The sequence below is a fragment of the Sturnus vulgaris genome, chromosome 14 (assembly GCF_052056855.1).
Source record: "Sturnus vulgaris isolate bStuVul1 chromosome 14, bStuVul1.hap1, whole genome shotgun sequence".
Classification (NCBI taxonomy): Eukaryota; Metazoa; Chordata; class Aves; order Passeriformes; family Sturnidae; genus Sturnus; species Sturnus vulgaris.
Window position 1 is genome coordinate 543,365 of NC_142256.1, and position 14,364 is coordinate 557,728.

The window sequence follows — 14,364 nt, forward strand, 5'->3', positions numbered from 1 at the left end:
TGCAGCTAATTACAGTCTGATTCAGCTGGGAGAGGAATTCCTACCCTAGTTAAACCCTTTGGTAAATACTAAGCCTGGAATAAAATGTGTAAGCCTGTGTAAAAATGTGCAGGAAGAGATGAGTACTATCAGCAGAGTCTGAACCTTATCTGATCCAGGCTCTTCGGTGCTGTCTGTAGCATAAAAGAAATCAAACAGTAACTCCAAGGAAAAAATTCAAACCATTCTGGCTGTAGGCAAACCCACATTTAGTACTTGTTGCCTTCTATGGCTGTAGAAGCTGGCTGTTCTCACCAGGTACAGTGTGACACCTTTACATGTTTATGTGTGTGTGCAAGTCAGAACTGAGCAGTAATTAAAGCCAGCCTGGCAGGCTCCAAGGAGATACTGCAGGCAGGATGGATCCCTTTGAATTTGTGGCATCGTTTAGAATCCCCCACTGCTGTGATGCAGCATGGATCTCCAAAATTGTGACTCCAGAAGGATTTTCTGTGGCATTTGAGACCTGGATTTAAAGGTATTTCTTAGTTAAACAGGCAGCACATTGTGCATTAGAGATCTGAAAACAGTGTCTCGGAGACCCAAATTAGGTCTGGTGAACTGATTTAAGTTCACTATTAAGAAGATAATTTACACTAAACACATCCATCCTCCTGTTAAGGAGCTCCCCTGTGTGACCCTTCAGATGTCCCTCCCGGGGTCACACTGGCACCACCCCAGACTGCCCTGCTGGGACCGAAGTCCCTTCACAGTGGCAGCTCCAGTGACCTCGTTTGGCTCCCTGCACACCCCACTCTCACACAGACAGGATTCCTCACTGGCTCAATCCCAGGTTTCCCACAGCCAAGTTCCAGAGGTGGTCAGACTTGCTGAGCACCTGCCTGGCCCAGGGTTCAGTGAGCTGAAGGGAGGAGTGCAGCCCTCACAGCACCGCCAGTGACAGCTGCAGCTTCTTCCCCGAGCTCAGCAGTGTTGGCTTTTCTATTCCAAGGGACTGTGAAACCAGCAAACAGCTCTGAATTCTTGTCCCCACTGAAATGGACTGGAAACTAAACAATCTGATAAATATTTATGCAGTAAGGCAGCTATGACAACCAGAGGAGATGGAATACTTTTTAAAGACTTTTATAATGCTCATTGCCATTTGCTACTAAAACCAGATATTTAAACCAACCTGTTACACAACAGCAGAGACATCTCATGTAAAAGTTAAATATTTATTTCTAACTGTTAAATAGCTCCAGAGAATGAAAATCTTTCCCTAGAGGAAAATAATTACATTTATTGAATAAACACTTCCTAAAAAGTACATAACTTTTTTTGCCAACAAGGAGATCCTGGTTTCTTTTCCACTGTTCCCATGGCCCTGTGCCTTCACAGAGCCAATGGCCTCTCATTCAGCAGAACGTTTCCAAGAGAGACTGCTTTCCTTTTTTTGTAGTTGTGGCTGTCATTATTCTTCATTTGGAATAAATCCTTTTGCTCTGTCCAGCTTGTCCAGAACCTCACTGTAAAGGCCAAACATCTGGAGAACATAAGCACCACAGTTGTCAACAAGGATAGATTAAAAATGTATTATTCAACAAAGTGACAGAAAACAGAACCAAGGGAATAGGTGGGAACTACCACCAGCTTCTAAACCTAAAATTTCAAACTGATGTAAAGATTTTTGGCATAGGTTTAAATACAATGGTTTCAGAAAAAAGATCAGTGCAACCTAACAAAAGTGGTTTTATTTACAGTCATAGTTTCTATCTGAGTCTTATATCAGTACACAAACCTATTCACCAAATCACAGATATTGGGAGTTGATGTTAAGGATGGGAAAGACTTCTTATTGTCAGCTCTTATTGTCTTAATTGATGAATTTAAAATGGTGTAAGAGTTACAGCCAATCCTTTGATTTCTCAGCTTGTACACGAGAATGAATGGTGACACCAGCCAGTGGAGCAGCAGCCAAAAGCTGTAGAAAGCTTACTTGTGACAGAGTAAGAAAAAGTGTTGTTACAAAGTGTCACCTACAAAAGTGCAAGCCTGTAAATTTCTCCCTCATAGGAAGAGGCTAAATTACACCTGAGAAGATGAGCTGCAGTGATTTTCTTCACACTGTCTTAAACTCTGTTTATAAGACATTAGATTATACTCGAAACCAACCTTGAAAGTATTAATATAACAGCTGATTTAAGTAAACTGGTACAACAACTTGATTTTAGTTAAAGCAGGCAAAGGTACAAAGCTCTCCCATGGCCACAAAGAGTCAGAAGTTCATTTCCCGTCATCCATTTACATCACCCTTTCAGTAAAAGAATGCTATGTTATTCTCCCTATTGTCTATCAAAACTTTTCTGGCTTCACTTAGGAAAAATTGTTTAGCACCAGGCTCCCCCAAAATATTTAGATACCATGATTCTCCTGAAACTCTAAAGATCATCAGCAGTGGTTTCTTCACCCAGATCTACACCTCAAATGCAGACCAGACATCCCATCCCATATCCTCAAATCCCTCTGTGTACACTTACATGGCCTTCATAGCTTTTCTTCAGAGATCCTAAGTGATTGAGGAAACGCATTCCCAATCCACACCACTGCTCAGCTTCCTTGTATTTACCAACAGTATACTGAAATATTCCTGTATTCCAGGCTCTTGTCATCAACCAAAGGATCTCCATCTCTGGGTAAGCATCCTGAGGTAGCAAACAAGCAGCAGCACCTCATTAGCCAATAGAATCCTCACTTCAAAACCGACAAGTCAAGAGTTTAATTTTAGAGTAAGAAAACAGTTGGGTTTTTTTTCCTCCTAAGCAATGGGAGAAAAGTCCCTTACAAAATCCAAGGAAAATTTTTAATGCAGTCCTAAATATCCAAAAGACTTTTTTTTTAGGTAATTTCAGTGTATCTTTTACTGGCACAATCTTAGCAGCTCCACATATAACGCTATGTAATGCTCATTTTACTAATGATTCTCAGTCTAATGCCAATTTTTTTCAAATGTGCTCAGGATCATCTCTCAGTGTCTTGGTTTCCTCTTCAACTTACTGTGCTGCTGACTACACTCAGAGCATCTTCAAAGTAGTCCCACACCTCCTGCAGCACACAGGTTTCCAAGTCTGTCAATCCAGTCGGCAAAGAAATGTTAATCAAACTGTGTAAGCATTTGCTGAGGATTGAAAGAGAGCAAAAGAGGAGACATTAAATACCATGTGCATAAACATTTTTTAGTATCAGGAGCACACTGAGTTATTTCTCTATGATTGTCAGACATGTCTACCTTGGTGTTTACTACACTCATATTCTTGTAGGAGAAACATACATTTTCATACTATCAGATCTTATTCATACAAACTATGAAAAAACAGAGTCAAGAGGAATTAGTACTTATTTATTTTCATTGCTGGTCTCTGCAGTGACACAGAAAGAAAATCACAGTACTTCCTAGGGTGCTACACATGACAGCAAGAGAAAAGTACCTCACCAACAAGAGTTACCTAGGCAGCATCCTCAGAAAATCAGTAACAAATACAGGGTTCTGAAAACAGTTCTGTCTTTGTCAGTGTGAAGTGAGAAAGGCAATATCAACAGTTGTCTTTGCCAAGTGCTTACTTCAAGGAACTTGGAAAGGATAAGTAACACATAAATATGCTAAATAAATCACATATGTACTATGTGGCATCACTACCTTACAACTCATAGCTTTCTTCTCAACCCTTAATTTCTCTTCTCTGTCTGTGAAATACTCAGCTCACTACTCCAGAATAACATTTGAAATGAACACTTTCCTCACAAGAAACAACCAGAGACCTCTTCTGGTTCCAATTTTAATTTTCCTTCCTCAACAGATTAATTTATTGGAAACGGGACTGTGCCAGAAAATATGCCATGTAAACAAACTGCAGTTAAAACATCTGTTAGGCAGTCATCCTTCAGAGGTACATTGGTGGGCCAGTCAAGGCTGGAACCTTGGATATAGAATAAAATCCACTTTTTTTCAAATCGAAGGCTTTATTCCCTGTCAGCATTTCCAGTCACAGGCTTATGGCAAAAGCTATGTGATAACACTAACCTAAATTTCTCAGCATCAATGACAGCCTGCTTTCTGTGAAGGTTTAGTGCACTCTTGAGAGCTTTCTTACACAGTACAGGATACCGAGCTGGAGCTTCCATTGCTAATGCTTAAAAGTAAAAGAAAATAGAGAAGAATAAAAGACAAATTACTGAAGTCAGATTTCAATCTCATAGGTCACTAAAATAAACTACAGCATGTTGCCAGATCCCTTGTGAAAAACAACTGAAAAGAGATCTGCATAATGGGCTGGTCACAAGCTGGTGCTTCTCTCCCTCTTTCTTACTAAGCACATCATCAATGAGAACAATGAGGCAGAAGCACGGAAAGTTCCATAACTCACCGCTGTTTACCTCCAGTGTAGTAATACAAAAAAGTTCTGGTGGGAGGCACTGTCTAAAGAGTTTTGTTTGTCTCTTTGAACACAAAAATCCAGATGGAAACGAAACCTTATGCAGGAGCAGGATTTAGAATGGTGTCTCCAGGCGCTGGAGTGAAACTCCTTCAGGGCAAGAGAACAGAAGGTGTTTATGCAATCCTACAGGACACCCTCCAAAGACTTGCCATGGTAATTCTAAATGCTCCTCATCTTACTTGGATCCTGCTCCAGATTTTCAAGCATGTTTTCATGGCTAGGATTTTGTGATGAAAGTATGGCACACTCTAGAGAAGTGCTATTTACAGATTGACTATAAAAACTTTAAGTTGAAACTTAAGGTTATCTTAGCAGCTTAAATACACTTAAAGTATCTATCCAAAGTCCACAGCCCAAAACTTCTGTACTGGGGCATGAATCAGTGAGGGTCATTCTCTGGCCTATGCCAGTTTCGAGTATGTAAAAGTTTATCTGAAAAACCCTTTCCAGGCTCACAGCTATATAAGTATCTCAGGTCTAGAAATGGAAAGATATCACAACTTTCTGGTTTATCATCCATGTCATCTGTCATTTCAAAACAAAGCTCTCCTAACGTTGCTGAGATCCTAAGCATTTTCACTTCAGGACAAAATATATATTGTTAGACCTATTTTCTGTATGTTATACAATACATGATAATCCTGGTCACCTCAAAAGAACAGGAAAGAGAAATAAAGCTCTTTTTTTATGACCTGAAGATCTATAAAAGTCCTTACATGCAATGATTTCAAGTGTCTTGATCTCTATTTGTGGTTGCTCCCAGACTGACTCCATGAGATTGTGAAGTGTTGGATCATTCAGTTTGGATCTTGCTTCAAATTCATAAAGCAGCAACAACGTGTCTGTTGGGTCTTTAGCAAAATCTCCTACAAAAGAGACAGGATTGCCTGCATGTAATGATGAATTTTCTCGAAGCTGTACTATAAGATAATTTTTGATTCCAACAGGCACCCATCAAGGTACTCAGACTTATCAATAGAGCAAGTGGAATTTGCCATTCAAGGAATACCTAATGGAAATTTTCTACCAATATCCTACCAAAAAAAGTGAACCCTGCATCTGCTAGGCTAACAGCCACTTAAAGCTCAACTTTTATCATATTGTCATCTATGTACTCCAATAAACTTCATCTGAGACAACAATTCCACATGCTCTGCATTTTTCATTAATATTGTGACTAAGAGTTATGTGTGCTGAAAACACACACTTTGTAGCTTACCTGTTAATTTCAGCACCTTCCATATCTCCTTGCATGTCTGAAGATGTTGAAGGGCCTGACTAAAAAGCTCTGTCTATTTTACAAAATTAAATAAGTTATTTTTGTCATAATTTTAAAAGCAAAATGAATAATTATGTCAGAACTAACTACAAAATAAATTAAGAATCAGCCTAGTTAGTAAATGGCCTATACCCATTACTGGGTTCTTGGGGTTTTTTCTCTTTTTCAAAGACCTCCACATCTCAGACAAAGCTACTCCACATCTCAGACAAAGCTACTTCACAATGAACATTTCACTGGCCCAGAAAGAACCATCCAAGTTCCTAAGGGACATAACTGTTCCAGCTTCCAAGCAAAAAATAGTGCTATTGAGACTGACAAACCACTAAATGCCACAGCACAAGTAGCTGTTGCCCTCCACAGAATTGTCTACAATCACTCAATACCAGACTTCTGTACTTCCTTCACAACCTCTGTGTTTTCCTTAATCTTTTTACCACAGTAAGCACAATGCCCTCTTCCACTCCCCATAAACAGATGTATGCATAAACACAAGACAAAACAAAAAGTGAGTTTTATCACAACCACAGTGGTAACTACTTTTAGCAACAGCAGTAACTGTCTTTCTGACTAACCCACATTTAGCAGCAGACTCCTTACAATATATATCTTGTAGACTGAAATTCCTCTCAGAAGATACTGCCATGACCCTTTATTGATACAAACCCATTCAAACATACTGAGCTAATTTACAAAAATCCAACATTTACAATTGTCTGGAAAGGTGCATCCATTCTAAGTGACTATGAAATATTCCATTGCTTACATTCTCAATATCCCGTTCTGAGTGAAAAAACTAGGACTTCAAAATCAAAAGGAAAAAAATGCTACATTCGTGGTACATACATGGTACATTCAGAAATAGTTAACAGGCTTTGCCCTACCTGTTCTGAATGTGTAACTTGTCTCCCCATTTCAAGATCAATTGCAGCTGCCATTAACAGGCATGTCTTCTGAGCAATTAGAACAGCTTTGTCAGAGGGACAAAACTGGGACAACTGACACCAAAAATAGGAAAAGGTAATGAGAATTTTAACCATATAAAGCAATTTGCTTGTGAACAGATGATTGCTGACCCTCTTCTATGACACTTGCAGGAATCAGTCATGAGTAGTATACATTCATATTTTAATTTTACTTTTAATTTACTTTTACAATTACACAAAAGGATTATTTAAAGGGTAAAGCAGAGTTGGAGTCCCCTCTCTAAAGCACATACAAAACCGACAGTATTGGTAGAATTCCTGCATAAAGATAGGACCCAAGTACTTAACATGTTTGTATTAATGATACAGTTTACAAATATCAGAATCCACTTATTTTAGAAATTTCTCATTGAAGTCTTAAGTTTATTATATTCTTAAGAAACAGAATGTAAAGTATGACAATACTGCACACATTTTATATTACAAGTCAATCTCCTTGTGACAAAAACACTCCATCTTCAGAGCACAAAAATATGTCTCCATGGAGACACCTAAACCTGGATATGACTTCTAGAAGAACTAGACAGATGAAAATATTCCTCAATTAGAAACACTATTAGAAAGAGTAAATACCTTGAAAGATAGTACAAAAAAATCCCTCATCTTTTCAGGGCTTTCCTTGAACTGTACAGCTAAGTTCCAAGCTAACAAAGACATAAAAATAGAGACAGAATAAAAAATTTGCACTGCTACATGTGTGCCCATCTAATCTCTAGCAATAAGCAGTTCACTTTCTACAATTCTATTTCTAAACCAATATGTCATCAACAGCTCATTTAACAACAGCAAGAAATACTGTTACTAGTGATTTGTTAAAATAGCTAATTTATGCTTTCAAATTTTGCCTTGATAATTTCACCACAACCAAGAACCCATTCTAGCACACACCCTGCCAACAAAAGCATGAACTGGGAAAAGCATTTTCCTATATAAGTTAACACAGCCAGCACATGAGTGGAAGTGTTGAACAGTATTCCCAAGACAAATAAAAAAGAAATAGGAAAAAATCCACAACATCTTGAACCACTCCTCATTTTACCCCAGCAAGGTCAAGTACGTGGCAATTAAGTACACAGTTCTGAGTAATAAATGGATGAGCATCTAAAGGCAATCAAATTATTTATGTATGAGAGCTTGACCCGATTAAGTGTTTATATTCTACAGCAACTTTCACATTAATTTATTCCATAGGACATGTTTTTGTAGCCTCTGAATTGTTTATCCTGTGAGAATGCTGCCTTTGAGAGGTCATGATTCCATTCATGCTCATGTCACTGTATTCAACTTCTGCTGTTTCTCCCCCTCCCTTGCCACTCTTTATTGGATCAGGGTTATATTTTGAGGATGTGTGCAAAACCAGAGGCCTTATGATACTGATTGCAACTGTTTTCTCTCCTATATGCTCTGACAGAAGCAAGAATCTGAAAAATTGGTTCAACTTGTTACCCTAAGCTTGTATTTTTATTTATAGACAGCAAATACACTAATCCTTTACCAAAACAGTGTAACAAGGACTACAAAATGAGGATCCAGAGACAACACTATGCATAAAGCTTAGGGCAGCCCCATAGGAGCTGCATTTTCTACTAGAAACCACTTTATCTGTGATAATGCTTGCTGTTTGGATATCACAGTCTGCAGTTCAAGGCAAACTTTAAAACTGCTGTTTTAAAGGACCAATAATGACAGGGGAGATTCAGTTTAGATTTTGAGAGAGCAACCTACCAACTTTTCTAAACCAGTGAGCTTCAAGGATCCTCATATCCCCTGTAAATTTCTCTTCTGTGAAAGACTCAACAAGTTTCTTGTGAGCTGCAGAAAACATATAATTCAATACAAAAGAACCACTTTTGGAACAGAATAATCACATTTCCAAGTCTAATCCCTACATTACAAAGCAGAGGTTTCCAAAATGCCCATGTAATTCCTGATGAAGACTTATTCTCAACTTAAATCTAATATTCTCCAGAAAGCCCTATAAAAACAGCAAAAGGTGTCTCAAACAGCACTTCAGAGAAGATGCCAAAAAGTATTGGTCTTCTAAGTTCACGAACACTGAAGTCTAATGCAGAGGAGTTTCACTTAATTTCACAAGAAGGGGGTTTAAATTTAAATTACAAGTTTGAGGCCTTTCTTCTAGGAACCTTTTATGGATTTAATTTTGCTCTTAAATATCTTCTACTTGTAGCTGTACTGCAGGTTTTTGAAAGCAAAAACCTGTGACACTGAGATCCAACTTCACAATACTGTTGAATCTCAGCTTTAGTTTTCATTGATTTCACTGGGAAGTTGAAAGTCTGGACTGAAATAAGGAGTCTAAATATTTCATTGGTATGGATCTAATCATATAATAAAATGTTCACATATGGAAGAACTCCAGAAAATGCAAATAAAACAAAAACATACCCAAGTTCAAGGAATTCAGTATTGAGTTGACATCTTCATCTCTAGAATGGAGAAAAAAATAGTTCTAGAAAATGGATTAGTTTTTTTTATCAACAGAACACATTCTTTATGTTGGAATATATTTTCCCAGTTACGGATAGATCCACTCTTCTCACTCAGAACTTTGGAAAAATATCCCACTAGTGTCAAAGTTACAGAGACTGCTTAACTCACAACCTCCATTAAAAATACCTGACAGGCATATGCATTAATAAAAGAAGAAGGCAAAGAGCAAATCTTTAAAGAAAAGTTTATACAATTTGAAAATACATTCCTATGTGATGTCATTAGGCCAAGCTAGGAAGTCATCTAGGTGGAATTTTACTAGCATAAAAAATAATCTCTTGATTATTCTGCAAGAAAAAAAGCCCAGAAAGAAAGCATTACACAATTAGAACAACATATCCACCATAAAAAAATGTTTTTTCAAACAGACCCACCTTTTCTCTGCATTTTCTGCCATGACTTTTGATAACATCAGACGGACCAAACATCTAAATATGAGAAAAACAATCAATGAAGAAACAACATTTTTTCAATGGTGTAGTTTGCCCTAATTTTCCTGAAAGGATCCCACTTTTCTTCCTTATGCTTCTCCTTGTAAATATATTGAATTCTTACTTTAAGGCTGTAAATAATTGTCGGCAGTCTTGTAAATGTTCAGCCAAATACTCCAAAGCTTTGATAGCCACAATTTGTTGGTCATTCTGAAAAGAATTAAAACATGTTATGTATATACTCCACTACCTCAGTTACCACAAAAAAGACCCAAAACAAAACAACAACAAAAACCCAAACAAAAACAAACCTCAAAGCAACTACATATTCTAAGTCTGTGCAGTCCAGTAGCAGGAAAATGAACAAAGGACTATGCACAAAATTGCCTGAGCGTGCAGAGAAAGCTCTAAGGAGAGATCATATGATTCCCTGCACAAAGAGCCTGTGGCAAGAGCAGGACTAGTACAGGTTGGTAAGGTTTTCATGCCTCGCAGGGCTGGGAACAAAGCCCTGATAGCCTGAAATGCAATCAGCCAGTTCAGACAGCACTCAGGTCACCAATCAAGAGGCAAACAGCAGGGACAAAGGATTTTCATCATGGATTTATGTGTATTTTATACACAGCCTCTCACATCAAAGATCAAATCTCAGAGGCAGAAGAAAACAACATTTTGCTAAGGAGAATTTTACAGAAACACACAATGTAATATCCAGATGCCAACATTTATAACTCAAAATTCTTTATTTTTCTGTCAAAATTTTAAAAGATACTACTTCTTTCTATAGGAAAATAATATCTACTTTGCATTACACAACACATTCAAGCCAGACCTTCGTTGTGGAAGCATGAAACACTAAGCAATCCATTAAATACAGAGAAATATTAAAACTAGGCCAGGTTAAAGAGGTTACAGTTGTCCTATTTATATCAAGAAAGCAAAGACAACATTATCTGCTCTACCTCTAAAGCAATTTGGGCAGCTAAACTCAAGAGGTTGCTGCCTGTATTTTTATCCACTCTCAGCTTGTCTTCATGTTCTGATGGCTTTTCTGCTAGCTTCCCCATTTCAATAACTGCTTCCACAGCTGAAAGAGACAGAGGGAAAAACCAACATTTTTATAGAAGCAATTGGAAGGTGCAAAGTTCTACTGTTTTAATGATTTATGAAAGGTTATAATTATTTTTTTTTAATGAAAAACCAAGACAAGAAAACCTGACCATACCAGCACTTCTCCACAAATATGCATTTCTTCCTAGGGAGATGCCAGAAGGCTTTCCAAGCTACTAATCTAAAGAAACAAATGATACTCATCCCACATCTTTAATTTTGTTCTGGTAAGTAACTGTTTGTTACCAAAGACAGAAGACTTTCTCTAATACATTGTCTGGGCATCATTCCAAGCTCCCACATCTTGGCTTATGCTAAGGGTGCCACTGCTTTTATGTTCACATCGTGCTGTGTTTCTCACTCTATATTATGTGAACAAATTATGCTGTCAATAAAAGTTGTATAGAGAATAATTAAATGGCAGAGAACTCATTGGAAAATAAGCTCTGCGCATTACTCTGTATTCTAAGTAACTATAGACTCTTTCTCAATTTTCATTACTTGAACTAAGAGCCTCATTAAAATATGAAACAGCAGAACTCATTATAAAGAAGGAAGAGGCTACAGAGATACAACATTCTGTAAGTCATCTCAATAATTCATATATTTTTTGGTAACTTCAGGATCCATCTGTCCAGAGAAGTTAAGAGCAGCAATAATGGTTCCCTTATGGCTCATATTGTATATGCATACTAAAAAGTATAGAATTATTCTTATCCTGGGATGCTACCTATAGCTTCTGCCCATGAGAGGATTATCCTCCCTACCCAGAGGCTCCATCCAAACAAAATCAAATATAGCAATGGACTCTGCTTCTTACATATTGTGTGGGGGAAAAAAAATCCCCCTTTTACAACTTAAATCTACAGCCTGACATTTTCAACTACTTTAGGAACCCTTCTTCTAGCTACCCTCTATTGTGTCTTTCTCAAGATGAACAGTCCAAAGCTGTTTAGTACTTTTTAATATATTTGGCACTTCTCCTTGTAGTGGACCCTTTAATTTTCAAGATGTACCTTTATCAGTATCGTTCTCCATCACTGCAATCTTATAGACACTGAATTTAGTAAAGATGCTGTTTGGATCACACCTCTCTGCTTGTTTAACTGCCTCTTTAGCCTATTCACAGAAGAGATTAAAGGAAATCAGTACAACATCAGCTTGAAATTAGTACATAATTAGCAATAGGAAAGAAATAAAAAAATACACAAAATGTTAATAATTACACTGTTGATGTTTATAGAATAACTCAAGATATTTGACAGGGCAACAACATCTGCCCTTGAAACGAAAGTGATGAGACCAGAAGACAGCACCAAAGGCTGACCAGAAATGAAAGAGCCAATTCCTCAAAAATAAAAGCAATGCAAATAAAGACATAAGTATGTCTACATATGTATTAAATATACCTTGTCAACTTGTTTCAAATGAAGATAGCAAGAAGCCATGTTCCTCTGAAGCTTGGCCAAATTCTGATCTATCTGCCCAGGTGTATAGAAGCTGACAGAATAATTGTACCAGTGAAGGGCTTCAGAATAGCTTTTCTCCTAGAAAATATAAAAATAAAATACAACCCAAACAAACATGGCCATATTTGGGTGACTAAACTGCCTATGTCTTCCAATTTTTTTTTTTTTTAAAGTCATAGCAAATGAAAGATTTAGATAGTCAAGTATATTCTAGTGCAACCTCCAGGTTGTTCCAGGTGCAGAATCCAGCACTTTCCTTTGTTAGATTTCATACAGCTGCTGAGTGCCCAGCCCTCTAATTTGTCTAGACACTATGAGAGACAGTATGCAAAGCTTTACTGAAATCCAAAGAGATTACATCAACTGGCTTCAGCTGATCAACAAGGTGGATGACCTTGTCATAAAAGGAAACGAAGTTTGACAAGCAGGACTTCCCTCTCATGGACTACTGCTGGCTGTGACCAATGACTGCATTGTCCTTCAGGTGCTTTTCAATAAGTCCCAGAATAATCTCCATAATTTTACAGGCACTGAAGTGAGACTGATGGGCCTGTAGTTTCCAGGGTTGTCCTTCTTACCCTTCTTGAAAATTGCGATAACTTTTGACAGCTTGCAGCCAACTGGGATCTTTCCAGATTCCCATGACCATTCAAAAACCATTGAGAAGCCTCACAATGACACCAGCCAGGTCTTTGACTACTCTTGGACGAACCCCTCCAGGCCCCATAGCCATATAGGAGCCAGCTGGAGCAGAGATTCTTGCATTAACTGTTCCCGTGTAGAAACCTTAAGATGAGGCTACCTGAAACTTGATTTTGTAATTGAAAACAGCACCTAGATGGATGAAAATAAAACTAGTGCCAGCTGGAACAAGGCTTAGTAACAGTTTGCACTCTAACCAAAAATAGACATAACAAAGAGGTCAGAAAAAGATTATAATTTTCAGTGATATAAATAATAACACTACTATTTGGTCCCAAACCTCATAATATTTGGCAGCTCTGTCCCACAAGATGATGTGCAGCTGATTCAAGGCTTCAGGCAACAGCTGTTTCCCAGTATAATGACCTGAAAAGATACTGCAAATCATCACTTTATAAGAACTTTATGAAGCACACTGAGAAGTATCTAAGAACTATTCTACAGCCTGCAACAAAACACATAGTTTCAGCTAGGAGCCAGTGCTTCATATCCTGTTTATGAAAAAAACCCAAACCAACCAATCAACCAAGCAAAACCCAAAAAAACCCCAGTGGGTAAGAGAAAAATATTTTCATGCTTGAACAATGTAAATGTAGCTCTTGCTCCTAGCAAGATGCAACATGAATTAGGATTTGTTTTACAGCAGATCTGGCAGTCAAAAAGTACTACAGTGCTACAGGTGCAACAGACCTGAAAAATAAACTGTTGTCCAGCTGCTCAAAAAAGGATATGCAACCTGTCTTATACTGACACATAAAAATAAATTGGACTGGATGGACAAAGTATTAACATTATACAAAACTCCTGGTTAATGTTTCTAATTCCACATGTATCAGTCACACACAGTTTACACTAAGAAGGAGGAATTGCTCCAGCAAATGAATTTAACTCTGAGCTTGATCACGACTGTCGTTCAATATCGAAGTTGAGAGTTGCCAAGTGAAAGAAACATAATGGAGAACAGATAGAGAGAAAGAAAAATGAGAATAAGCAAAAAAAGTGAAAATTAGAATGCAAGACCTTAGCCAACTACATCCAGCTTTCAGTAAACAGCAGTAAAAGATGGATACAGACCTATAATAACTTCTTCAATCTTTTGCTTAGCGAGCAGCTCCTTCTTATTCTGCAACAGGAACTCAATGTGGAGCAGGGTAATTTTTCCAAGGTCAGGTGAAGATTCAAATCGTTCAGGAACAGATCTCAGAAAATCAAAACCAACTGATTCCCTATTCACAGAGATGCATTTTTAAGAGGCTGCACCAGAAGAGCTGTTAATTTTCCATTCTAGAGATTAACATATTCACACCATACAGCATGTTTGTCATTCAATCACACTGACAGAATGAATCAAGGTATGAATTTGTTACAGTTCATCTATTCAATGGCAGCTTCCTCTTACCA

General features: G+C 37.7%; 1 protein-coding gene across 9 annotated transcripts in view; it reads right to left on the reverse strand.

The window, feature by feature from the left end:
• Nucleotides 1–1,203: 1,203 nt before the first annotated feature.
• Nucleotides 1,204–14,364, reverse strand: part of TEX11 (testis expressed 11) — a 34,043-nt gene continuing 20,882 nt past the window's right edge. For 3 of the 9 annotated variants that reach the window (XM_088172913.1, XM_088172910.1, XM_088172912.1), the window contains 17 exons: nucleotides 14,038–14,189; nucleotides 13,244–13,329; nucleotides 12,202–12,339; nucleotides 11,809–11,911; nucleotides 10,645–10,769; nucleotides 9,807–9,892; nucleotides 9,626–9,679; nucleotides 9,147–9,187; nucleotides 8,466–8,552; nucleotides 7,314–7,384; nucleotides 6,639–6,752; nucleotides 5,695–5,767; nucleotides 5,192–5,341; nucleotides 4,061–4,169; nucleotides 3,037–3,157; nucleotides 2,520–2,684; nucleotides 1,204–1,525 (listed from right to left, as the gene is read on the reverse strand). In XM_088172913.1, the coding sequence (XP_088029039.1) occupies nucleotides 1,454–1,525; nucleotides 2,520–2,684; nucleotides 3,037–3,157; nucleotides 4,061–4,169; nucleotides 5,192–5,341; nucleotides 5,695–5,767; nucleotides 6,639–6,752; nucleotides 7,314–7,384; nucleotides 8,466–8,552; nucleotides 9,147–9,187; nucleotides 9,626–9,679; nucleotides 9,807–9,892; nucleotides 10,645–10,769; nucleotides 11,809–11,911; nucleotides 12,202–12,339; nucleotides 13,244–13,329; nucleotides 14,038–14,189 (1,747 nt within the window). In that variant the 3' untranslated portion in view covers nucleotides 1,204–1,453. Of the gene's footprint in view, nucleotides 1,526–2,519; nucleotides 2,685–3,036; nucleotides 3,158–4,060; nucleotides 4,170–4,403; nucleotides 4,563–5,191; nucleotides 5,342–5,694; nucleotides 5,768–6,638; nucleotides 6,753–7,313; nucleotides 7,385–8,465; nucleotides 8,553–9,146; nucleotides 9,188–9,625; nucleotides 9,680–9,806; nucleotides 9,893–10,644; nucleotides 10,770–11,808; nucleotides 11,912–12,201; nucleotides 12,340–13,243; nucleotides 13,330–14,037; nucleotides 14,190–14,364 lie in introns of those variants that run through there. The other 6 variants (XM_088172911.1, XM_088172914.1, XR_015806642.1 and 3 more) reach the window with 6 other exon arrangements.